This window comes from Coregonus lavaretus, assembly GCF_964263955.1.
Source record: "Coregonus lavaretus genome assembly, chromosome: 21".
NCBI classification, from domain to species: Eukaryota; Metazoa; Chordata; class Actinopteri; order Salmoniformes; family Salmonidae; genus Coregonus; species Coregonus lavaretus.
In genome coordinates, this window is record NC_140008.1 from 46,832,353 (window position 1) to 46,858,241 (window position 25,889).

The window sequence follows — 25,889 nt, forward strand, 5'->3', positions numbered from 1 at the left end:
GAGGCAGACACCAGTACCGCTTCATAGTAATGGAGCACACTTGAATCAGGTTGGTCACATTTGATCTGGTTAATGGTCAAAATACAATCTGTCCTGGAATTAATCTAATCACCATTGATAATGTAATCAGTGTTGTGTGTATATATGTGTCTTCTATGTTGTAAGGAGGTGCCCCCTTCCACTGTGCCAATGAACTACTCCTGGGCCTGAGTGAGTAATGCCAACCAGTCAGTGCTATGCTAGCACGTGTCCCTTGTGAATAAGCTGTGAATCCGGATCTCTGATTGGCTATGCTAAACCGTGTATTTACTGTTGGCTTCCATGACTGTGTGGTGACAGTCTCTCTCTCTCTCCCTCCCTCTGTGATACAGGAGCTGGGTCGGATATAGTAGCCAAAGTCGTGCTGCTTCATGACCCGTATCTGTGACGAGAGGAGCCTGGTATCTGCCAAGATACTTTCAGTTGTCTACAGTGTCTACCACCTGGCCCTTGATAATAGTGTTATGAGGAGTAGGGGGTTGACGCCTGAAATCAACACACATATCTGTCACGTCTAGTCATGCACCTCCCCTCCAGCGTTTGACGTCGCCGGTTTTCTAACCACCGGCCTTGGCTACCCATCATTACGCACACCTGCGCCTCATCATCAGGCACACCTTGACTCTATCACCTTCCTGATTACTCCCCATTTATAGTCAGGTCCATAAATATTTGGACATTGGCCAAGTTATTATTATTTTAGCTGTCTACCACAGCATATTGGAGTTGAAATGAAATAATTAATATGAGCTGAAAGTGGGTATTTACATCCAATCGGATGAACGATGTAGGAATTACAGCACTTTTTATATGTTGTCGTCCCCTTTTTAAGGGACCAAAAGTAATTGGACAATTGGCTGCTCAGCTGTTCCATGGCCAGGTGCGTGTTATTCCCTCATAGTTCATTTACAAGGAAGCATATAAAAGGTCTAGAGTTGATTTCAAGTGTGGCATTTGCATTATGTTGCTGTTAACCCTCAATATGAAGTCCAAAGAGCTGTCACTGCCAGTGAAGCAAGCCATCATTAGCTCAGTTGGTAGAGCATGGCGCTTGCAACGCCAGGGTTGTGGGTTCGATTCCCACGGGGGGCCAGTATGAAAAATCGATGCACTCACTAACTGTAAACAACTGTGGTGGATGACAGAATAATTATTTCCCTGGTGAAGAAACAACACTTCACAACAGTTGGCCAGATTAAGGCTCTGTCGTAGCCGGCCGCGACCGGGAGACCCATGCGACGGCGCACAATTGGCCCAGCGTCGTCCAGGGTAGGGGAGGGAATGGCCGGCAGGGATGTAGCTCAGTTGGTAGAGTATGCCGTTTGCAACGCCAGGGTTGTGGGTTCGATTCCCACGGGGGGCCAGTATGAAAAAATAAAAATAAATAATGAATGAACTCACTAACTGTAAGTCGCTCTGGATAAGAGCGTCTGCTAAATGACTAAAATGTAAATGTAATCAAGAACACCCTCCAGGAGGTAGGTGTTAAAGTCAACAATCAAGAGAAGACTTCACCAGAGTAAATACAGAGGGTTTACCACAACATGTAAACCATTGGTAAGCCTCAAAACCAGGAAGACCAGATTTTGCAAAATAAAAAACCTGTACAGTTCTGGAACAACATCCTATGGGCAAATGAGACAAAGATCAACTTGTACCAGAATGATGGGAAGAGAAGAGTATGGAGAAGGGAAGGAACTGTTCATGATCCAAAGTATACCACCTCATCTGTGAAGCATGGTGGAGGTAGTGTTATGGCGTGGGCATGTATGGCTGCCAATGGAACTGGTTCCCTTGTATTTATTGATGATGTGACTGCTGACAAAAGCAGCATGACGAATTGTTTAGTGCTATATTGTCTGCTCAGATTCAGCCAAATGCTTCAAAACTCATTGGACGGCGCTTCACAGTGCAGATGACCTGAATCATACTGCGAAAGCAACCCAATACTTTTTTAAGGCAAAGAAGTGGAATGTTCTGCAATGGCCAAGTCAATCACCTGATCTGAATCCAATTGAGCATGCATTTCACTTGCTGAAGGCAAAACGCCCCAAGAACAAGCAGGAACTGAAGACAGCTGCAGTAAAGGCCTGGCAGGGAAGAAACCCAGCATCTGGTGATATCTATGGGTTCCAGACTTCAGGCAGTCATTGACCGCAAAGGATTTGCAACCAAGTATTAAAACTCACAATTTAATTTATGATTATGTTAGTTTGTCCAATTACTTTTGAGCCTCAAAAATTGGGGGGCTATGTATAAAAATGGTTGTAATTCCTTCACGGTTCATACACTAATTTAGACAAAACCCTTAATTGAAAGATGAAAGTCTACACTTAAAGCACATCTTGATTGTTTCCTTTCAAATCCATTGTGGTGGCGTACAGAGCCAAAATGATGCAAATTGTGTCATTGTCCAAATACTTATGGACCTGATTGTATACAGCACTATACTGTTATTTCCCATCAGGCGTTATTGACTCTGTTTCCATGTCCCAACGCTACTCCTGTTTCTGTATTGTTTATTGTTCGCGTTCTATTAAACTCTCCAACTGCACCTGCTTCCTGACTCCCAGCGTCTACGTTACAATATCTTTAGTTTTTATCACATTCAGTTGTAAGAATGCACTGTCACACCAATGTACAAAATCATCAACAACAGTCCGTGGGGCAGTTTCATCGGCTTGAAGGAGACTGACTAATACAGAGTCGCAGACAAACCTCAGGATGTGTCGTTTCTTATACTGGCTACAACAATCATCAGAGTACAGGATATAGAGGAGAGGTGAGAGGACACAACCCTGGGGAGAGCCTGCTGATGATGACAGCTCCCCTGACAGGCACCCATTCACCCTCTGGGTTCTGTTAATAAGAAAGTCAAGGATCCAGCCCACTACATTAGTTAGCATCTACACCAAAATGATGAGTTTGTTCACTAACAGGTGGGAATAGTGTTATAAAAGCCGACAAAAAGTCAATAAATAACAGCTTGGCATGGGTTTTGCTACCCTCTAGATGCTTGCATAGAAGGTAAAGTAGGGCGACAGTAGCATCCTGTACACAACGCATATCCCTGTATGCACACTGAAATGGATTAAGAAGGTGTTGTGTTTTGTCCAGAAGCTCCTTCTTAATCAGTTTCTCAAAGGACTTGAGACCAAGGATGTCAAGGCGACTGGTCTGTAGTCATTGAGAACCTTTGGGGGACTGTTTTTGGCAACTGGGATCACAGTAGACTGTTTACATAGTTTTGGTACCCTCTGGTGGCTGGGTGATACTTAAAGATGTGATTAAAGATGGGTACTCAGCTGACATTTGGAATTGTTTTAGTTATCAAGAAATAAAAATATTACATAAAATATTGAATTTGGCCTTTACTACTATAGCCCATAGAAATGCATCGAATAACACATTCATAAATGGCAAAAAAGACAGTCAAAAAAGAAATCATAAGGAATAAGGTTTTGAAGTGTCTGTCCTATATCTGAGACATATAAGAAATAGGCTTGGGCGGTATACTGTACATACCATATACTGGGGTATTTAGAAAAATACAGCTGAAACTATTTATTTGTTTTTTTTATACATTTGAATATTTGTAGCTACTTTTTAAGTAAATACCTGCATTCAACTTATGCAATGCGTTAGGAAATAAATAAAGAACATTGCGTTCTTCATTTCACCAGTCACATTATCATGTAGCTTATGGTAGTCCCCAGTCACGTGTCATGTGTTGTTGTTTGTTAACAAGCACACAATGACGAAATGCCGGAGCCTCGTGAGTCACTCACTGTCGTGCAGCATGTGCCAGGTGATCTAATTACAGAATGGAATTCACAACTAAATGTTTGCCAGCTAGATATCTTATAACTATTCAGTTAACTGTTTAAAATATGCTAAATGCTCTGCAGTTTGCATTTGGTTTGTTCATTTAGTAGCTAGTTAGCTATCTAGCTAAGCACTTAGCTTCTTCCAAAAACAAGCATTCGCTTGATAACAGCAGAGAATCCCCCTCCTGGATCAAGAACCTTGGTGGCTAATGTTCGTTTTGCGCATGAGGTTCGTCTTCTGTTACATCCCACTTTTCATGTGTCTAGGATTAAACTTCTGTCTCACAGCCCTATGTCTCCTGTTTTGCTTTCTAGTCTTCCCGGTTCTGACCTTTCTGCCTGTCCTGACCCTGAGCCTGCCTGCCGTTCTGTCCCTGATTGACTCTGCCTTGGATTACGAACCTCTGCCTGCCCTCGACCTGCCCTTTGCCTGCCTCTTTGTTATAATAAATATTCAGAGAATCGAACTATCTGCCTCCTGTGTCTGCATCTGGGTCATATCCTGAGTCGTGATACCTACAGCTCGATGGTGGTTATACAAGGCTGCTATACTAAGCCTACTAATTATAATGACATTACTTATTATAATGTTGATCATAATAATAATAGTAATAATAACAATAAAAGGAGATCAAGAACAAGGAGGGTTATTATTATTACAACAATTTTAAAAATCTGACAATTTCAAACAGTGTAAACACTAAATTCATTCTAAATAATACCAGAGAGGCTGTTCTCACATAAAGTAAAGCCTTTATTACAGCAGATTAAAAACAGCCGAATTTGTGAAATTGTTTATCCGACATGTTGTGGATGTGTGAGGCTATTAAACAAACACTCAAACAGGCAACACAAGCAGGATCTGTCTTATTTCTGTAGATATATATGGATGATTTCTAAAGCCAGGCACATTTAACAGTTAGGCTGTTGATTATAGACCTAATTAAGTTGCGGTTTCCTCTCTCCTCACTTTTCTTAAGACAATTAAGGCAAGGGCTGTTTTCTCGTCTCCAAACTCCACTGCTGCCTCCGCTGCATTGTTCTCAACACCAAATATGCTGGGTAACTTTGCTATTATGCACATAGCAACATGGTCTAGGAAAAGGCGCCAATTCAACATCACACTGATGTTTCAGAACCGCGGACAGCTACCACTATCCAACTTGGGAGAAAACGCATTTGTTATTAAATAATATTATTTTTATTAGTGTTGCACCATTGTTCTTGTGTAATATAACCATATACAATTTCAATAGCACATATCTTAGAGTGATGAACTGTGCCATCCCCACGGCCTCCACAATAGATTAGTCCACGCAGGCAGGTGTGAATCTGACAGGTTTCTTGTACACCATCAAAAAAAGAAAAGAAAATGTTGCTACAGCTCGACTAAAGAAATCTTGGTCGACCAACAGCCTTTCGACCAAAGAATCGACCAGTCAACAAAATGGGGTCAGCCCTAATGTATTTATAGCCTAATATAGACTAATTTATTTGTGTTCTGAGGAAATGTGAATGTGATCAAATTTGGTTTATATTCAAACTTTGGGTGGGAATAACTTTTTAATTACAGATGCAAAGGCCTACATGATGCAACCCTGCATAAAGCAAGCTCAGCCCTGTTATTAGTTATATTGTCCAATCATCAGCATTGTTTGTCTCTTTGTCTGTATAAATTCATTTGAACAAGTACAAGGTTGCTACAGTTTGACGGGGTTTTAATGTTTTCATCCTCCCTAGGGTCAGAAGTTTTTCCAGGAGATAAAAACAACATGACTTGATTAGAAAGAAAAGCTGGTCCCATCATAGCTCATTGCGTTTTTTACAGCTGATTAATTACTATGTCCTACCCTACTAGGGTCCGGAGTTGGTTAGTTTAGCCCCTACCAGATCAGGAAAAACTCTGGGCCACAAGAAAACAATTCCCCCACACCACTCTAGGACCTGAAATCAACACATAATTTTAAAATTGAAAAAACATATATTTTTTGTATGATCTACTTTCGACACTATACATTTCTTTTGGTGGTGGGGATGGGCTTCCATAGTTTACGTGGCTCAGTGCAGCCGGCAATTTCAGAATGTGACAGGCTGTTACTACGATTACTACAATAATCTACTGGGAGGCACAGTCAATGGTCCCAGCCTGCTAGCAGATACCCATAGACTTCCAGTCATTGCGCTAACGCTAGTTAGCATTAGCTTGCGAAACTACCTCTATATTCCTTCATATTGGACATAGAGACATAAAAATGGTATCTACTCGTTTATCGCACTCTGGGGGCCTCATTGCCAAAATCCCAAAGTATCCCTTTAAGAGCGCTGGGCCAGTAACTGAAAGCTCGCTGGTAAGTGAATCCACTGCAGCGTAATTATCACATCATAGCATATCCCATTGCTGCGGCAACAGGAGGGATTATCCCACCACCAGGCAGGCCAGAGAGATCATGTGATTCAACAGGGTGACAGCCTCTTGTAAAACCACCTGTAATTAAATCATAGAACAGTGGCGATATGAAAGGAGGTCATAAGGAACTAACCACATATCCTCTGCCTTTTTATGGCTCACTAAAGAAATGCGTGGAAGTAATCTATATTTTTTTATACAATCACTATTAAACTTCCAAAGATAAAGATCAAAACACTATATAAACTCCCTATAACAAGCATACCACTGGGCAGTGACAGCCATGTCCTCTCAGCCAACATGTGCCTGTGAGTTCCATCTCAGAGGAGTTCCAGAATGCTGAGCCCTGTGAGAACCTGATGAGAGAAAAATGCAAAATGGCCACCGACTGCCATAGTCTAATTAACGGTGACTAACCCCAATTCGTACACATTTGTGTTTCTATTCAAGCATTGATTGACATGGTAATGGACCAATAGTATTGGAGAAAAGTAGAAATAACTGACCCCTCTGACGCTGTACGTTAAATTGTGATGTGTCACGACATAACGTACGGCACGCATTATGAAACTCATTCTGTGCCGTACAGCCTCTTTCCACCAGGTGTAGCGCTTCTCTCGCAGATTAAAAACAAGAAATGATCAAAGGTGAGTGTAATGGTGATTGTAAAGTTCATTACTTGTGAGTTCATCAATAGTTCATTCAATCAATTGTTAATTTGTTGCATAATCACTGCTAGCCATCATGACTCTAAAAAAGAACGTGACAGCCAAGGTTTAATTGTGAAGATACATTTTGCGCCGCCCTAAAAACCCTATTCAAATTCGACCCAAACCTTCAAATAGGTATGTAATGAGACATTATATAAACTATTTATAGTGTTTTATTTCAATTTTAGAGGTGATAAGTTGGACAAATCAGGTGAAAAAAGCCGCTTCCCCACACGACATATCTCCCCCTTTCACTATCACACAGTAGCTTTCGCTTCCCCACCCGCCATTTTTAAAAGACCCGGCGGAGCTCCATTGCCTTCTTCAATCATGCAGAGACGGGCAGCATGAAGGTCTCGTCAATGATTTTGCTGGAAAGGTGAGAAATTGTGCTTTACAATGGTTTTCATATTACAGTTGACCTGGAAGTATTACGTTTTTGGGGCGCTAAAATAAAGTCAAATGTATGGAACAGCGCAATGTACGAATGTTCGTTAGCTATCGTTAACTGGCTGGGCCCTGTAGCCTATCATTCCTTCCCTACCCTCCTGTGATGCAGCAGCAGGAATACCAGAGGTTGGCTGGCTGGCCCAGCAGGCACTGACAGGAATGCTGTGTGTACCCGGGAGCAACACTTGAAAAGCACAGCCATGTTTGTTTTTCATTATTTGTTTTGTTTTGGCCCCTTCTTCTCTTCTATGGACTCTTACTCTTCTCTTCTTCTCCCAGTCTGCCTGTTTGCAGGCAGTACTCGTCTCGGGTCCTCCTTCCCTCTTCGTTCCTTTTTTTTCTCCCTCTGTCCTTTTTTTCCACCCACTGAAAATATATATATTTTTAAAGAAAACCACACTGGGCCACACATTTCAGCAGATGAGAGTGATATGGCGGCCACTCAAGGGAAACTGGGTTCATCAGTGTAAATAACGTGGAGATGACCCGTGGTGAGTTTTCAGCCCGACACTTGAAAGAGAGAATGATAAAGAGGTGCTGACTGGTAGAGCAGGACACTGATCTATGGAGGAGGAAGGTGTGTGTGTGTGTGTGTGTGTGTGTGTGTGTGTGTGTGTGTGTGTGTGTGTGTGTGTGTGTGAGACAGTGATCTGTGGAGGGAGGTGGCAGGAGAGAAACTTATTAAGCAGGACAGAGGTGAGTGAGGGGGAAATCTAAAACAGTCTCCCATCACTAGACTACATCTGCATCCAGAAACTCTGCATCCAGAAACTATTGGCCCTGTTGGTAGCCGATAACAACAGTAGGGGTTTACATACATTTTTCCTTGTCAAGTGGTCACATGGTCAGGAAAAACTCATAAAAGCAAAAGACAAGGCGACACAAGCTTTCATGTGTTGGATTCTAGCTTGAAATACACTTATTCATGTTACCATACTAGAACTTATTGATTACTTTACATGTATAATGAATGTATATGTTGGGGTCAATGGAGGGAGGATAAGAACTAGGTGTATGGAGAGTTACTGAGTGAGACAATGGGGGAGGCAGGAAGTTTACATTCTGTCAAATATGTTATTGTTAAATCTCATGGATCCTATGGAGGGAGGCAACAGCCTGGTTTCAGTCACTGATAAGGTAGGCCAGCCGTGGAGTAGGGAGGAGTGAGGAATTCGGCCCGAGGTCAGGTCAGATGAAGTGACAAGGAACAGTCCTGTTACACACATATACTTACATGCACACGAAGGCGCTAGCAGGAGGCGGGGCCATGACTACACCAGTGAGAGGAACCAATTAAGTTCCTGACTAGCAACAGAGGTGTATTGGCTGTCTAGATGTGCAAGGAGTTGACTCCGCCTAGTAGAAGGGTATAACTATATGTGCTTGTGTAAACATGTCTTTGTCTTTGCAGCTGTTTGACCCAGTGGGGAAATAAACTTGGTTTGAGCTTTTCCTTGTCATCCGTTTGAGTTTTTTCTCTGTTGTTTAGAAACTAACACATGTAAATCAACGCTTTTATGCTATAGCTTCTCTAACTGCCATTTCAGAACCAGTGCAGCCCCTGGCTAGCTACTAGCCTAGTGTGTGTATGGCCCTATGAAATATTGTATCAGTTTTTTCCCAAATTGCATTTTATCCATTTCGTTTTTCCAGGTTTCTGTTTTTCAGGTTTTCACTCTCAAAATATCACTGTTGTTATAGAAAAACAACAAAATTGGATGTTCTAAGTCCACAATGATGTTTAAACCACATCATGAGACCAATTTTGAGGTCTGGGAAATATCTAAGAAATGGGTGAAGATAACCTTTAAAGTAGATACCCTTTAATTTAAGTGTGCACCAGCAAGAGACTTGTTTGGTTAGTGGTGTTTCTATAGCACATGAGTTTGCTAAACAAATCGCCACTGGATTGCTGCAAATAATCATGATATCATTCTGCCGGGTAGGCATAGGCTACTTTGTAGTAAACATTTAATTTAGGTTTTTGGGAAAGCTTTTGCATCTACCAGAAGACGGTTATCATTATTAGCATCATCGCTAACGGCTACCCAAAGTGGTAGACAAATGTGCACACACAGACAGGGGCATTCCCACGTTGCCTCTTCAGAAAGTTAAAGGAAAATATGAATCACTGATGCATTTTGTTCATGTCTTATGATAACTAAGTTCAATAAATGTTTTAATATTGTTGAATTCCGTTTCAATGTCTGGATTCTGTGATTCCGTCCGCGTTCTATGCATCGCTGATTTTATAGTGCCCTATGTGTGTGTGACGCTGCAGAGAAGGATGGTACTGACAGTGACAGAGCCTTCATCTGGGACAAAAGCTGGGGGGGGGGGGGGGCAATGGTGCTCTGGGCGGCATGCGGACGAGGTGGCTGAAAAACAGTTGGAGGCAACAAAAGAGCACAGCCCTCCACAGCCTATGAACTTTGACCTGGAAAGTGCTCTCAGTGGCACAAGAGAAGGCTGCCTACGCGGCCGAATAACATTCACAATAGCAGAACACTGTGTGCCAGTGGAACAGACATCAACTATCTACACAGGAGATCTGCTATGTTTACTCTCTCTTAGCTTTCTCTCTCTCTAGGTCAGTCTTTCCTTCCCTCTTTCATCAGTTTACCACTCTAATGTAATTGTTATAGGAAGAGACTCTGGATATCCCTGTTTTCTGTCTAAGAAATCTGTTCATAAGAGGAGAAAGGATCAGCTAATAGTTATCTTTGCCTATAATTAGCCTAGACAGCAATTAGTAGCTGAACAAACACCCCCCAGACCTCCCTCCTACCCTGAGTTGGCCTCCATTTCAGGCTGCGCTGCCTGGTTGAGAGTGAAAACCTGTTTACAAAGGGAGGGGAGAGGAGAGAGGGGCAGGAGGTAGTATCACTCGAAGTGTCTTATTGTGAGTTGACATCACCAGGGCCCAGTTGGTCCACTAGCCCTGCGTGTGCCCAACCAAGCCCTGACTTTACACACTGAAGCGGGCCGCAGCACCGATTGATGGAAGCCCTGCCCAGATCAGTCACTTGTCTGGCATCCATTACATGCCTGAGAAAAGGGACATTTTTATCATCCACGTGTGCCTGCCATCTTTCACACTCTCTCACTTTCTCCCAATCTCTCTTTTCAAAGCCGTGAAGAGGGTGAGAGCAAGAGAGCCTCTCCAGACAAAGAGAGCATTCACTTCTTCATTAGGGGGCATTCCTCCATCTCTCTTTCTCCCTCCCTCGGCCTCTCCCTCTCTCTCCTCTCAGGACACCTCAGGTGACAGAGACCTCATTACAGGCGGTAATCAAGGCTTATAAAAAAACATCAAACACCAGCGCACGTTACCATTAATAACCAACATCCCTTCTGGCATGAACATACCTAAATCTATTCACAAAGACCTGATGACATGTTACTGGAGCAAAATAGTACAAAGCTATAAATGTCACCGCTATACAATTCTATACATTCTTGGAAAGTGAATATTTAACTTAATCATGACATTTGAGCCCTTTTCAAATAAAACATTTTATCCAAGAAATGCATGAAATCTAGGATAATGCATTTATTTATACAGTATCTTTAAGACCGTTGCCTTTTAATTTTAGGTCTAATCACTATCAACACACCACAGCACACTTATGGTTACGTACACTTATACATGCCGTTCAAGTCAACCAGAAAATCTGCAAAGACTTGTGACTGCTTGTAAAACCGGAGGAAATTGCAGCCTGAGCATGGTTTACAAAACCTACTCCATAACAAGAATGACCTCCTCCACTTCTCTCTGCTAGCTACAGTGGGGGAAAAAAGTATTTAGTCAGCCACCAATTGTGCAAGTTCTCCCACTTAAAAAGATGAGAGAGGCCTGTCATTTTCATCATAGGTCCACGTCAACTATGACAGACAAAATGAGAGAAAAAAAATCCAGAAAATCACATTGTAGGATTTTTTATGAATTTATTTGCAAATTATGGTGGAAAATAAGTATTTGGTCAATAACAAAAGTTTCTCAATACTTTGTTATATACCCTTTGTTGGCAATGACACAGGTCAAACGTTTTCTGTAAGTCTTCACAAGGTTTTCACCACTGTTGCTGGTATTTTGGCCCATTCCTCCATGCAGATCTCCTCTAGAGCAGTGATGTTTTGGGGCTGTCGCTGGGCAACACGGACTTTCAACTCCCTCCAAAGATTTTCTATGGGGTTGAGATCTGGAGACTGGCTAGGCCACTCCAGGACCTTGAAATGCTCCTTCGTTGCCCGGGCGGTGTGTTTGGGATCATTGTCATGCTGAAAGACCCAGCCACGTTTCATCTTCAATGCCCTTGCTGATGGAAGAAGGTTTTCACTCAAAATCTCACGATACATGGCCCCATTCATTCTTTCCTTTACACGGATCAGTCGTCCTGGTCCCTTTGCAGAAAAACAGCCCCAAAGTATGATGTTTCCACCCCCATGCTTCACAGTAGGTATGGTGTTCTTTGGATGCAACTCAGCATTATTTGTCCTCCAAACACGACGAGTTGAGTTTTTACCAAAAAATTATATTTTGGTTTCATCTGACCACATGACATTCTCCCAATCCTCTTCTGGATCATCCAAATGCACTCTAGCAAACTTCAGACGGGCCTGGACATGTACTGGCTTAAGCAGGGGGACACGTCTGGCACTGCAGGATTTGAGTCCCTGGCGGCGTAGTGTGTTACTGATGATAGGCTTTGTTACTTTGGTCCCAGCTCTCTGCAGGTCATTCACTATGCCCCCCCGTGTGGTTCTGGGATTTTTGCTCACCGTTCTTGTGATCATTTTGACCCCACGGGGTGAGATCTTGCGTGGAGCCCCAGATCGAGGGAGATTATCAGTGGTCTTGTATGTCTTCCATTTCCTAATAATTGCTCCCACAGTTGATTTCTTCAAACCAAGCTGCTTACCTATTGCATATTCAGTCTTCCCAGCCTGGTGCAGGTCTACAATTTTGTTTCTGGTGTCCTTTGACAGCTCATTGGTCTTGGCCATAGTGGAGTTTGGAGTGTGACTGTTTGAGGTTGTGGACAGGTGTCTTTTATACTGATAAGTTCAAACAGGTGCCATTAATACAGGTAACGAGTGGAGGACAGAGGAGCCTCTTAAAGAAGAAGTTACAGGTCTGTAACAGGCCATTTTGAAAGTCTTGCCATAGAATTTCAAGCCGATTTAAGTCAAACGTGTAACTAGGCCACTCAGGAACATTCAATGTCGTCTTGGTAAGCAACTCCAGTGTATATTTGGCCTTGTGTTTTAGGTTATTGTCCTGCTGAAAGGTGAATTTGTCTCCCAGTGTCTGTTGGAAAGTAGACTGAACCAGGTTTTCCTCTAGGATTTTGCCTGTGCTTAGCTTTATTCCATTTATTTTCATCCAACAACAAAAAAACTCCAGAGTCCTTGCAATTGACAAGCATACCCATAACATGATGCAGCCACCACCATGCTTGAAAATATGAAGAGTGGTACTCAATGCTGTGTTGTGTTTGCCCAAAACATAACGCGTTGTATGCAGGACAAATAGTTAATTTCTTTGCCATATTTTTTGCAGTTTTACTTTAGTGCCTTATTGCAAACAGGATGGGAGTTTTGGAATATTTTATTCTGTACAGGCTTCCATCTTTTCACTCTGTCAATTAGGTTAGTTTTGTGGAATAACTATAATGTTGTTGATCCAACAACAGTTTTCTCCTATCACAGCCATTAAACTCTGTAACTGTTTTAAAGTCACCATTGGCCTCATGGTGAAATCCCTGAGTCAGTTTCCTTCCTCTCCGGCAACTGAGTTAGGAAGAACACCTGTAACTTTGTAATGACTGGGTGTATTGATACACCATCCAAAGTGTAATTAATAACTTCACCATGCTCAAATTGATATTCAATATCTGCTTTTTATTTTGTTTTGACCCATCTACCAATAGGTGCCCTTATTTGCGAGGCATGGGAGAACCTCTCTGGTTTTGTGGTTGAATCTGTGTTTGAAATTCACTGCTCGACTGAGGGACCTTACAGATAATTGTACATGTGGGGTACAGAGATGAGGTAGTCATTCAAAAATCATGTTTAACACTATTATTGCAACATATTATGTGACTTGTTAAGCACATTTTTACTCCTCAACTGTATTAAGCTTCCCATAACAAAGGGGTTGAATACCTATTGACTCAAGACATTTCAGCTATTCATTTTTTATTAATTTGCACAAAATTATAAAAACATAATTCCACTTTGACATTATGGGGTATTGTGTGTAGGCCACTGACACAAAATCTCAGGCTGTAACACAATGTGGAAAAAGTGAAGGCTTGTGAATACTTTCTGAAGGCACTACTCTATTCCAGGCAGTGTACTGACTGAACAGAACACAGTAAAAACAATACAACTATTACTCATCCCAGAGTTTCCACTCAGCCATTAAGTTTAATGCTCCATCTAATGTACCTCCATGTCATGTGTGCGGAAGTCTTCATTCACTAAGCCCTAATTAAAAATACTCGCACCCAGCAGAAAGGAGAGAGAGAGAGAGAGGGAGAGGGAGTGCCTGCTTGTGTGTGTGCGCACCGCATGTGAGCGTACAGTTGGTACATTGCACAATCACTCAAGTAAATGGCATTTCTCCCCCTCCGTTAGTTACATTTTTACATTTACATTTTTAGTCATTTAGCAGACGCTCTTATCCAGAGCGACTTACAGTTAGTGAGTGCATACATTCACTAACTGTTACAAGAGGTGCCTTTCAGAAGTCAAATACAAGCCCTTCTATTACTGTTCCAGTTGGAGTCCTAGAGGACGGTGGAAGGGACTTGGGCAATGGCGGACGTGTAGATAGATAGAACACATGTCGGAAGGAAGGAAGGGGGGAATGGAAACTCTCTCTTGCCCTCTCCTCGGCTGAAAGACTAGTATGCACACTCCCCAAACACACACACACACCCCTCGCTGTGCGTGCGAGAAGCATTGCATCATGTTCTAAAATTGGCTCCTGCTTTGACACACACCACTTGACTAAACTAGTGCCTATCACATGACGGGGATAGGACCATCATACCTGCTCCGCTGCCCTTTCCCCATCAAAGGACACCACTCTCTCACTCCATCCATCTCTCCCTCTCCTTTTCTCACTCTATCACCCATTAGGGCAATTCCACTGTAACAGATTGATGCTGAGACTCTGATTTTTTACTTTAAACCAATGATTGCAAAGTTAAATAAACCAACTCTATGCACAAGGACGACCGAATTTCCACAGAAAATGGTACAGAAATACATTTACTTGAAGAACAGTGCAAATGCAAAGTTTAGTAACAGAATGATGGCACAAACAACACAAACGGTCATTCTGTTACCAAACTTTGCATCTACACTGTTCTTCAAGTAAACTGTGTTTTTGTAAAATTGTATCTACAGTGAGGGAAAAAAATATTTGATCCCCTGCTGATTTTGTACGTTTGCCCACTGACAAAGAAATGATCAGTCTATAATTTTAATGGTAGGTTTATTTGAACAGTGAGAGACAGAATAACAACAGAAAAATCCAGAAAAATGCATGTCAAAAATGTTATAAATTGATTTGCATTTTAATGAGGGAAATAAGTATTTGACCCCTCTGCAAAACATGACTTAGTACTTGGTGGCAAAACCCTTGTTGGCAATCACAGAGGTCAGACGTTTCTTGTAGTTGGCCACCAGGTTTGCACACATCTCAGGAGGGATTTTGTCCCACTCCTCTTTGCAGATCAAGTCATTAAGGTTTCGAGCATGACGTTTAGCAACTCAAACCTTCAGCTCCCTCCACAGATTTTCTATGGGATTAAGGTCTGGAGACTGGCTAGGCCACTCCAGGACCTTAATGTGCTTCTTCTTGAGCTACTCCTTTGTTGCCTTGGCCGTGTGTTTTGGGTCATTGTCATGCTGGAATACCCATCCACGACCCATTTTCAATGTCCTGGCTGAGGTTCTCACCCAAGATTTGACGGTACATGGCCCCGTCCATCGTCCCTTTGATGCGGTGAAGTTGTCCTGTCCCCTTAGCAGAAAAACACCCCCAAAGCATAATGTTTCCACCTCCATGTTTGACGGTGGGGATGGTGTTCTTGGGGTCATAGGCAGCATTCCTCCTCCTCCAAACACGGCGAGTTGAGTTGATGCCATTTTGGTCTCATCTGACCACAACACTTTCACCCAGTTCTCCTCTGAATCATTCAGATGTTCATTGGCAAACTTCAGACGGGCATGTACAGTGGGGAGAACAAGTATTTGATACACTGCCGATTTTGCAGGTTTTCCTACTTACATAGCATGTAGAGGTCTGTAATTTTTATCATAGGTACACTTCAACTGTGAGAGACGGAATCTAAAACAAAAATCCAGAAAATCACATTGTATGATTTTTAAGTAATTCATTTGCTTTTTATTGCAAGACATAAGTATTTGATACATCAGAGAAGCAGAACTTAATATTTGGTACAGAAACCTTTGTTTGCAATTACAGAGATCATACGTTTCCTGTAGGTCTTGACCAGGTTTGCACACACTGCAGCAGGGATTTTGGCCCACTCCTCCATACAGACCTTCTCCAGATCCTTCAGGTTTCGGGGCTGTCGCTGGGCAATACGGACTTTCAGCTCCCTCCAAAGATTTTCTATTGGGTTCAGGTCTGGAGACTGGCTAGGCCACTCCAGGACCTTGAGATGCTTCTTACGGAGCCACTCCTTAGTTGCCCTGGCTGTGTGTTTCGGGTCATTGTCATGCTGGAAGACCCAGCCACGACCCATCTTCAATGCTCTTACTGAGGGAAGGAGGTTGTTGGCCAAGATCTCGCGATACATGGCCCCTTCCATCCTCCCCTCAATACGGTGCAGTCGTCCTGTCCCCTTTGCAGAAAAGCATCCCCAAAGAATGATTTTTCCACCTCCATGCTTCACGGTTGGGATGGTGTTCTTGGGGTTGTTCTCATCCTTCTTCTTCCTCCAAACACGGCGAGTGGAGTTTAGACCAAAAAGCTCTATTTTTGTCTCATCAGACCACATGACCTTCTCCCATTCCTCCTCTGGATCATCCAGATGGTCATTGGCAAACTTCAGACGGGCCTGGACATGCACTGGCTTGAGCAGGGGGACCTTGCGTGCGCTGCAGGATTTTAATCCATGACGGCGTAGTGTGTTACTAATGGTTTTCTTTGAGACTGTGGTCCCAGCTCTCTTCAGGTCATTGACCAGGTCCTGCCGTGTAGTTCTAGGCTGATCCCTCACCTTCCTCATGATCATTGATGCCCCACGAGGTGAGAACTTGCATGGAGCCCCAGACCGAGGGTGATTGACCGTCATCTTGAACTTCTTCCATTTTCTAATAATTGCGCCAATAGTTGTCGCCTTCTCACCAAGCTGCTTGCCTATTGTCCTGTAGCCCATCCCAGCCTTGTGCAGGTCTACAATTTTAACCCTGATGTCCTTACGCAGCGCTCTGGTCTTGGCCATTGTGGAGAGGTTGGAGTCTGTTTGATTGAGTGTGTGGACAGGTGTCTTTTATACAGGTAACGAGTTCAAACAGGTGCAGTTAATACAGGTAATGAGTGGAGAACAGGAGGGCTTCTTAAAGAAAAACTAACAGGTCTGTGAGAGCCGGAATTCTTACTGGTTGGTAGGTGATCAAATACTTATGTCATGCAATAAAATGCAAATTAATTACTTAAAAATCATACAATGTGATTTTCTGGATTTTTGTTTTAGATTCCGTCTCACACAGTTGAAGTGTACCTATGATAAAAATTACAGACCTCTACATGCTTTGTAAGTAGGAAAACCTGCAAAATCGGCAGTGTATCAAATACTTGTTCTCCCCACTGTATATGTGCTTTCTTGAGCAGGGGGACCTTGCGGGCGCTGCAGGATTTCAGTCCTTCATGACGTAGTGTGTTACCAATTGTTTTCTTGGTGACTATGGTCCCAGCTGCCTTGAGATCATTGATAAGATCCTCCCGTGTAGTTCTGAGCTGATTCCTCACCGTTCTCATGAGCATTGTAACTCCACGAGGTGAGATCTTGCATGGAGCCCCAGGCCGAGGGAGATTGACAGTTCTTTTGTGTTTCTTCCATTTGCGAATAATCGCACCAACTGTTGTCACCTTCTCACCAAGCTGCTTGGCGATGGTCTTGTAGCCCATTCCAGCCTTGTGTAGGTCTACAATCTTGTCCCTGACATCCTTGGAGAGTTCTTTGGTCTTGGCCATGGTGGAGAGTTTGGAATCTGATTGATTGATTGCTTCTGTGGACAGGTGTCTTTTATACAGGTAACAAACTGAGATTAGGAGCACTCCCTTTAAGAGTGTGCTCCTAATCTCAGCTCGTTACCTGTATAAAAGACACCTGGGAGCCAGAAATCTTTCTGATTGAGAGGGGGTCAAATACTTATTTCCCTCATTAAAATGCAAATCAATTTATAACATTTTTGACATGCGTTTTTCTGGATTTTTTGGTTGTTATTCTGTCTCTCACTGTTCAAATAAACCTACCATAAAAATTATAGACTGATAATTTATTTGTCAGTGGGCAAACGTACAAAATCAGCAGGGGATCAAATACTTTTTTCCCTCACTGTAGGCCAGGGGTCGGCAACCTTAGGCACGCGTGCCAGCCTTATATATATATTATTTTTGTGGCGTGCTAAGCCTTGGCTGGACGTTTATTATCTCAATTATTTTTGCCAGTTTAATAAATAAACTGGAAAAATCTTTTAAATTGCGTGCATTGGTTTCGAAATAGCATTGGTATTCACTGCAACGTTGTAGTTCCCAAGGTATGTCAATCCTGATTAGCCTATGGGCTTTCATGAATTTGCAGGAGTTTCATATTATTAGTTCAGCGCAAGATGACCCGCCTCTCCCGCCAAATTCAAAACCAAGGCAGCACTGAAGATGAGAGCTAGCAGCTAGCAAGCCTTCTTTTGTTATTTAAAAAAGTTCAGGGTGCTAAATGTCATCAGCAAAGATAAATAAGGCAGATGTCCGCTCATTTATTGCCTTTTGGACAAAGGAATATGGATTTGTTTTGCTGAAGGACCGGTCTGTTCGCGCTCTCTGTTGTAAAACTGTTGTTTGTCGGACATTAAGTGTACGGAATTATTTTGAAACGAGACATGAGAAAAACTTCAAGGATGAGGCGGACAAGGCTGAAGGAATCAAGAGGGCCGTGTCCAGGTATGAAAAGCAAAGCAGTGTGTTTACAAATCTACATGCAGTCAAAAATGTAGCTACAGAGGGGAGCTACAAAGTTGCGCAGTGTATTGCTAAACATGGAAAACCATTTACTAATGGGGAATATATCAAGGAGGCTTTCCTCAGTAGTTCACAGGCTTTATTTGATGGACTGCCTAACAAAGACAATCATCAAAGATTAAAGACATGCCTGTGTCTGCCAGAACTGTTGAAAGGTGCGTTACCGAGATGGTTGAAAATGTAAAGGTGCAGCAAACTGTAGCGTTAAAAGATGCACCTGTGTTTAGCGTGGCTCTTGATGAGTGTGGATGTTAATGGCATTCCATATCAGGCAGTTGTTGCAAGATACTGTGACTCAGAGCAGGTACGTGAGGAGCTGCTTTGTCTAAAACCCATGCTTGGTACTACTAAAGGGGAAGATGTAGCAAAAGCTTTCACAGATCATTTTGAGGAGAGAGGTGTCGATATTAAAAACATTTTCGCTATTACAACTGACTATGGTGGGGAAACATAAGTGATTCGCAAAGCTGATTGAAGATAAGATTGGCACTATATCATCAGTTAAATGTCACTGTATCATTCACCAAGAAAATCTGTGTTCCAAGATCAAACCCATGGTGCTAATGGACATCTCCTCTGTTTAGCAAGCTATGGAATTATTCAGTTTGTGGGCAATTAGATATTCAGTAGACACAATTAGTTGTTATGCACATATGAAAATCATAACTGGCACGCAGATCATTAGAAATGTTAGGATAAATTGTAAATTGGCAGTCCACACAAAAAAGGTTGCCGACCCCTGATCTAGGCCTATGTGCTAGCTAACAAGGTAGAACAATTTAACTGTTATGAACACACCCTCCTGTCAGTCTCCAACAGTTTGAACAGCATGCTAGCCTGTCCACATTGTTTAGATGTTGAATACCTGGATAAGATGCTTATTTCTCAGAATTAGTTGCCAATTTCTTATATAAATGCTTATTTTAATACTCATTGCACATTTATAAAACACAGACTAAACAGTTAGCACATAACAGTCTGTAGCTAAAATGCTGCTAGCGGTACATGGTGCCGCGCGTGACAGAAACTGAGCATTCATTTTCCAGAAACAATGTTCATTGATACTCCCGGTCTGCTTTCCGTCAACTGAGTCATAAAAAGGGTATAGTTAGAAAGGTTATGTTCTCCTCTATTACAGTAAAATAATGTCTCAATGTGTTTCGGTGTCCATATGGCTGATTCTGTTAGACAAACCATGAAATGCAAATAACAAATTCCAACTGCTTGTTGTCAGAGAGGAAGAAGTGATCTTTCATCTGTGTTGTTGTGAGTGGCAGGGGGAGGGGCTTGGTGTATGAATGGGAAGGTGTCATTGTGACATGAAGCACAGAAGTAGCGAAGGAGACAAGACCAAAAAGACAAAATGAGAATAAGCGGACAAACGCTCATAAAAAATATATTAGAATAATACTTGATTCTTGCGATACAGGCATTTGGAATTTCGCGCAAATCATACATTCAAATTAATCAAATTACTTTGATATATCGCCCAGCCCTAACATGCATACAAACACTCACACACACTGACCCTTCACATGAACTGATTCACACACACACAGATCCATCACACACACACAGAGAAGAGAGCGGATGACAGCAAGGGAGTGTGCAGTAAGATTTATATTGGCACAAGCTGCACCTTTCACCATCACCCCAGCTCTCTCTCTCTCACACTCCCTCCCTCATCTCTCTCCTCTTCCTCTCTCTCTCCTCTCCCAGCAAAAGCCTTTTCTCTTTCCAATGATATTGTCAGCGTGCTTGTCTGCCTGAGAACTTTGAATTGTGTATGAGGCCAGCCTCTCTCTCTCCTTATTCTATAGTTACAAAAAACATTCCCTAAATGCTCCAGTCAATGAATTCAAATCAAAGGGGGTAGGCATGGCCCGTGACTTATTATAGAAAGAACAACAATCCCTCTCATTTCAAAAGCCATCTGTGCAAAAGCATCATTCATCTGAATTCACTGGGGAGGAAATCTCTCTTCCACACGGTTATCATTATCTCTCTGTCTCTCTCTCATCCATCCTGCTACTTTACAACAGAGAGACAGCCAAACAGACAGCTCTGGAGAATTCCTGCTAGCATGAGGTGAAATAACTTACAGGAATGGTCAGAGTGACATCCAGGCAGAGCTGAAGTTATTCTATATTTAACATCATAACCTTATTTTAATCTTCAAGTTGGCACAGGTAACAAATGAAATTGGATGAAAATGCCAAGCAATTAGGCCTGGACCTTCATACATTCACATATGCCAACTGAACATATCAGGAAAGTATCAGGAAAGGACCAAAGAAAACGTGTGGGCTACCAATGTTTGAGATATAATCATTTATATACAGTACTCTCTTTTGTGTGTTCTTTACCATTCTTTCAGAATTCCTTTGAGTATCTAAAAAGGCCACTTACTTCTCTGGCAGTGGTTCTGAGTCCAGCAGCGTTCTCCAAAGTGTCCGTTGATGGTAGTCTGAGGACAGGTGGTCTTCCCATGGGCTGTGCCCGGACACACGTCCCCACACTCCCGGTCGTTCTTATTGGCCATGATGTAATTGTCCTCCACCGTGTCCAGGATCTTGGACCAGTCCAGGGTGGAGAGGTAGCAGAGGTCCGGGTTCTTCTCCACCCTCACGGCTCCCCGGGTGATGTTCATGAGGCTGTGTAGCCCCAGCTCCTTCAGGTCCACCATCTCAAACAGAACCAGGGCATAGTTGAAGAACAGGTTGTTGCCTCGGATCACCGTCAGGTTGGGGAACAGGTCGCTGAGCGATTCTAGACCGTAGACCCTAAACAGGAGGAGGAAGTCGGTGACCACGGTCAGCTTGGGGTAGCTGAGGCCCTTGAAGTCCTCTGGCTTGGCCTTGAACATGAGGAGGATCTTCAGGTGGCCCTCGATTACTGTGCAGTTCTCTAACAACTGCAGGTTGGTCACGTTGTTACGGATGTCCTTACTCTGACAGACTGGGGGAGAGAGGAGAGAGAAAATAGAATGGGGAGAAGAGCGAGAGAGGAGAAGAGAGCGTGAAAATAGAGCAGGATAAAAGAGAGGAGGAGACACGTCAGTAGCCACCTTGATGAGTAGTAGTAAGACATTGTTTTATTTTGTAATTTCCTGGAACACTCAGCTGATTCAAGACAAAAATGTAAATAAATTGACGTAACATTGGGTTAGGGTTGGTTTTTACAACACAGGATGAGTGTAGAATTGTGTGCTAAAAAAACACAAGAGGTAGATAACATCACTATTTTCTCTCTTCCAGCAACAACCATAAAACACTAATACATTACACACCATTCATAAGACTGCTGCATCCTCTTAGCTACTACTGCACGGCACCACAGCACCACGCAAAGCAGAGGGCCAGTCAACCCATTTACCTGTGACTATTTTCATGATACAGCACAATCCTTATTTAACACTGTATTATAACACTGTGTTAGCCCACTAAGTTATAGGTCCAATGCAGCCATTTTTATCTGAATATCAAATCATTTCTGGGTAACAATTGTGACTCGTTGCAGGAAACTAGGCGTATGTTGTGTGTCATTACTTTACAGGAGAGGCATTTGAATGTAAACATTTTTTTTTTTTAGCAAAATTCATTTTTGGGGCAGAAATGCCTTCTGGAACATGTGAACATTCATGTGCCTTAATAACAAACGTTTATGCTATCTGTAAATACGAATAAAATTGTGAAATTAAGAGCCTAAATGGTTTAGCCACGGAAAAAGACAGCAACCTTCCCGCTAGCCATGATTGGCTGAGATAATGGATGGGCTGGACATGAGTTCAGATTGGAGATGAGTTCAGATTGGTCTGCCATGTAGCTCGCTTCTGTCTATAACATGAGCTGCTCAGTATGTGTAGGTAATCCTTTCTAACGCAGCTTTTTTGAAAGATATCATGAAGAACTGTGATAATGCTGCTAATGCTCTCCACTCTCTGGAGGACCGAGTTTTGAAGTCAGTGGAATGACCGGTGGAAGCAGAGTATGATAGCTAAGGAGATGGAGAAAATGCAGGTGTTTGATTGCAAATATATGCGGAGGGAGTCGAAAAGAGAACACACAAAGGCTGTTGTATAAAACAACCATCTCTGGATTACATCTTTAAACTAAGGGCAACCATGGCATCTGTGACAGAGAGGGAGAAGCGTTCATCCATGTATACGGGTAAGAGAGTCTAGCTAGCTACATTTTCCGATATTATACATTTCAAAAATTGGGATTATGGTTCATTGTTTAGCTAGCTAGCTATAAACAAAATAATCCTCTATGCAAGTAACCATTTCACTGTACCGTTTACACCTTCTGTATCCTGTGCATGTGACAAATAAACTTTGATTTTATTTTATATAGTGTGTATTTACCAGAGACGGTAATGTGAAGAACAACATGACCTGCATCAAAGTCAAAGTAGGATATAACATTAGGCAAATGAGACAGTGTCCATGTTCTAAAATTCTCTGGTAGAATGCCCTGCTTTTATATTGTCACACTCACAACCGTAAGCTATTTTCTGTAATTAGCTCGACATTAACTTGTAAATAAGGATCTTGTTGTGAGTTTATTTTCCTGTAATAATGAATACAAATTAGCTAGTTAAGACGTTGTCAGCTTTATGATATGATCATTATTTGAACTGGCTAGCCAGCTAACTTAACGTTAGCTAGCTAGCTTTCAAGCTAGAAACTAACCAAAACATTGTTTAGAATGTTGTTTTTAATTGCCTGGTTTGCTAGATTGACATATACTAAATTAATTTTTAAACAGATGAGTTTATTGGTGTTAAAAAACACTATTTTAGACCACCAGGCTGCTGATGTCATTCAGCCTGTTGTTTTTGTGTGTATACTTTTTTCATAACGACAACGACAAGTTTGATGTCAGACGACAATAGAATGTTCATTGATATCACTGCGACAACTGTATACAGACATGTCGATAGACAAAGTATAAACCAGCTTTTAGTCTTGAAATCTTTGGTTGTTTAGTACACTACCGTACTGTTTAGCACATGGCCTCATGTGAATCCTTAAAGAGATGGGTGGGACTAAGGCTTAAGAAGGTGTGAATGATGCTGAATGGGTGTAGACAAAGAAGAGCTCTCCAGTAGGTGCACCAAAACATTCAAGGGCCATTTTCTCAAAAGTGGGGTTAGAAGTTCAAACCAGAATTACTTTCCCATTGTTCCTCCACTCTAGTGTATGATATACAATTTTATAGCTCTGAGTGTCTACTTCTATCCAAAGTAAAAAACACCATTTCAAATTTTGCTACTTAAGACCGAATCGAGCCGGTCGATTACAATTAAGTACCTTACTGTTATTGTTTTCAATTAAAATGAAAAATAAATAAAATAATAGCTTCTTAGCTAAATGCAATATCTCAAGCAAGAATTTTGTTAGGACTGTCTGAGAGTGGTCTGAGAGAGAGGCTTAATTGGAGGAGCCTAATGGGAGGGATGTGTAACCTGAAAATTAGCTGTTATTGGCAGAGAGGAGGGCACACTCTTTGTTATTGGTCTATTAACTTATACCGCCTGGTGATGTCACCAGGCAGTCCAACAAGCCCACCCAGTCAAACAAGCTGACATTTTCAAGCATTCTTTTCAAACAGCTACAGTGGGGAAAAAAAGTATTTAGTCAGCCACCAATTGTGCAAGTTCTCCCACTTCAAAAGATGAGAGAGGCCTGTAATTTTCATCATAGGTACACGTCAACTATGACAGACAAATTGAGGAAAAAAATTGCGCAGTGCATTGTAGGATTTTAATGAATGTATTTGCAAATTATGGTGGAAAATAAGTATTTGGTCACCTACAAACAAGCAAGATTTCTGGCTCTCACAGACCTGTAACTTCTTCTTTAAGAGGCTCCTCTCTCCTCCACTCGTTACCTGTATTAATGGCACCTGTTTGAACTTGTTATCAGTATAAAAGACACCTGTCCACAACCTCAAACAGTCACACTCCAAACTCCACTATGGCCAAGACCAAAGAGCTGTCAAAGGACACCAGAAACAAAATTGTAGACCTGCACCAGGCTGGGAAGACTGAATCTGCAATAGGTAAGCAGCTTGGTTTGAAGAAATCAACTGTGGGAGCAATTATTAGGAAATGGAAGACATACAAGACCACTGATAATCTCCCTCGATCTGGGGCTCCACGCAAGATCTCACCCCATGGGGTCAAAATGATCACAAGAACGGTGAGCAAAAATCCCAGAACCACACGGGGGGACCTAGTGAATGACCTGCAGAGAGCTGGGACCAAAGTAACAAAGCCTACCATCATTTTGAGTGAAAACCTCCTTCCATCAGCAAGGGCATTGAAGATGAAACGTGGCTGGGTCTTTCAGCATGACAATGATCCCAAACACACCGCCCGGGCAACGAAGGAGTGGCTTCGTAAGAAGCATTTCAAGGTCCTGGAGTGGCCTAGCCAGTCTCCAGATCTCAACCCCATAGAAAATCTTTGGAGGGAGTTGAAAGTCTGTGTTGCCCAGCGACAGCCCCAAAAAATCACTGCTCTAGAGGAGATCTGCATGGAGGAATGGGCCAAAATACCAGCAACAGTGTGTGAAAACCTTGTGAAGACTTACAGAAAACGTTTGACCTGTGTCATTGCCAACAAAGGGTATATAACAAAGTATTGAGAAACTTTTGTTATTGACCAAATACTTATTTTCCACCATAATTTGCAAATAAATTCATTAAAAATCCTACAATGTGATTTTCTAGAAAAAAATTCTCATTTTGTCTGTCATAGTTGACGTGTACCTATGATGAATATTGCAGGCCTCTCTCATCTTTTTAAGTGGGAGAACTTGCACAATTGGTGGCTGACTAAATACTTTTTTCCCCACTGTACATCTGGCCCTTCATTGGACACTGTGTTAACAAACCTCCAAACGAGCTTCAATGCCATACAACACTCCTTCAGTAGACTCCAACTGCTCTTAAACACTAGTAAAACTAAATGCATGCTCTTCAATCGAACGCTGCTGGCACCCGCCCACCCGACTAGAATCACTACTCTCGACGGGTCTGACCTAGAGTATGTGGACAACTACAAATACCTAGGTGTCTGGTTATCCTGTAAACTCTCCTTCCAGACTCACATTAAGAATCTCCAATCCAAAGTTAAATCTAGAATCGGCTTCCTATTTCGCAACA

General features: G+C 42.2%; 1 protein-coding gene across 1 annotated transcript in view; it reads right to left on the reverse strand.

The window, feature by feature from the left end:
• LOC311148928 (insulin receptor-like) overlaps window positions 1-25,889 on the reverse strand; it is a 216,243-nt gene that overhangs the window by 121,697 nt on the left and 68,657 nt on the right. Inside the window, exon 2 of the mRNA XM_084185957.1 lies at window positions 21,127-21,675. Coding sequence (XP_084042083.1) covers window positions 21,127-21,675 — 549 coding nt within the window. The remainder of the gene's footprint in view (window positions 1-21,126; window positions 21,676-25,889) is intronic.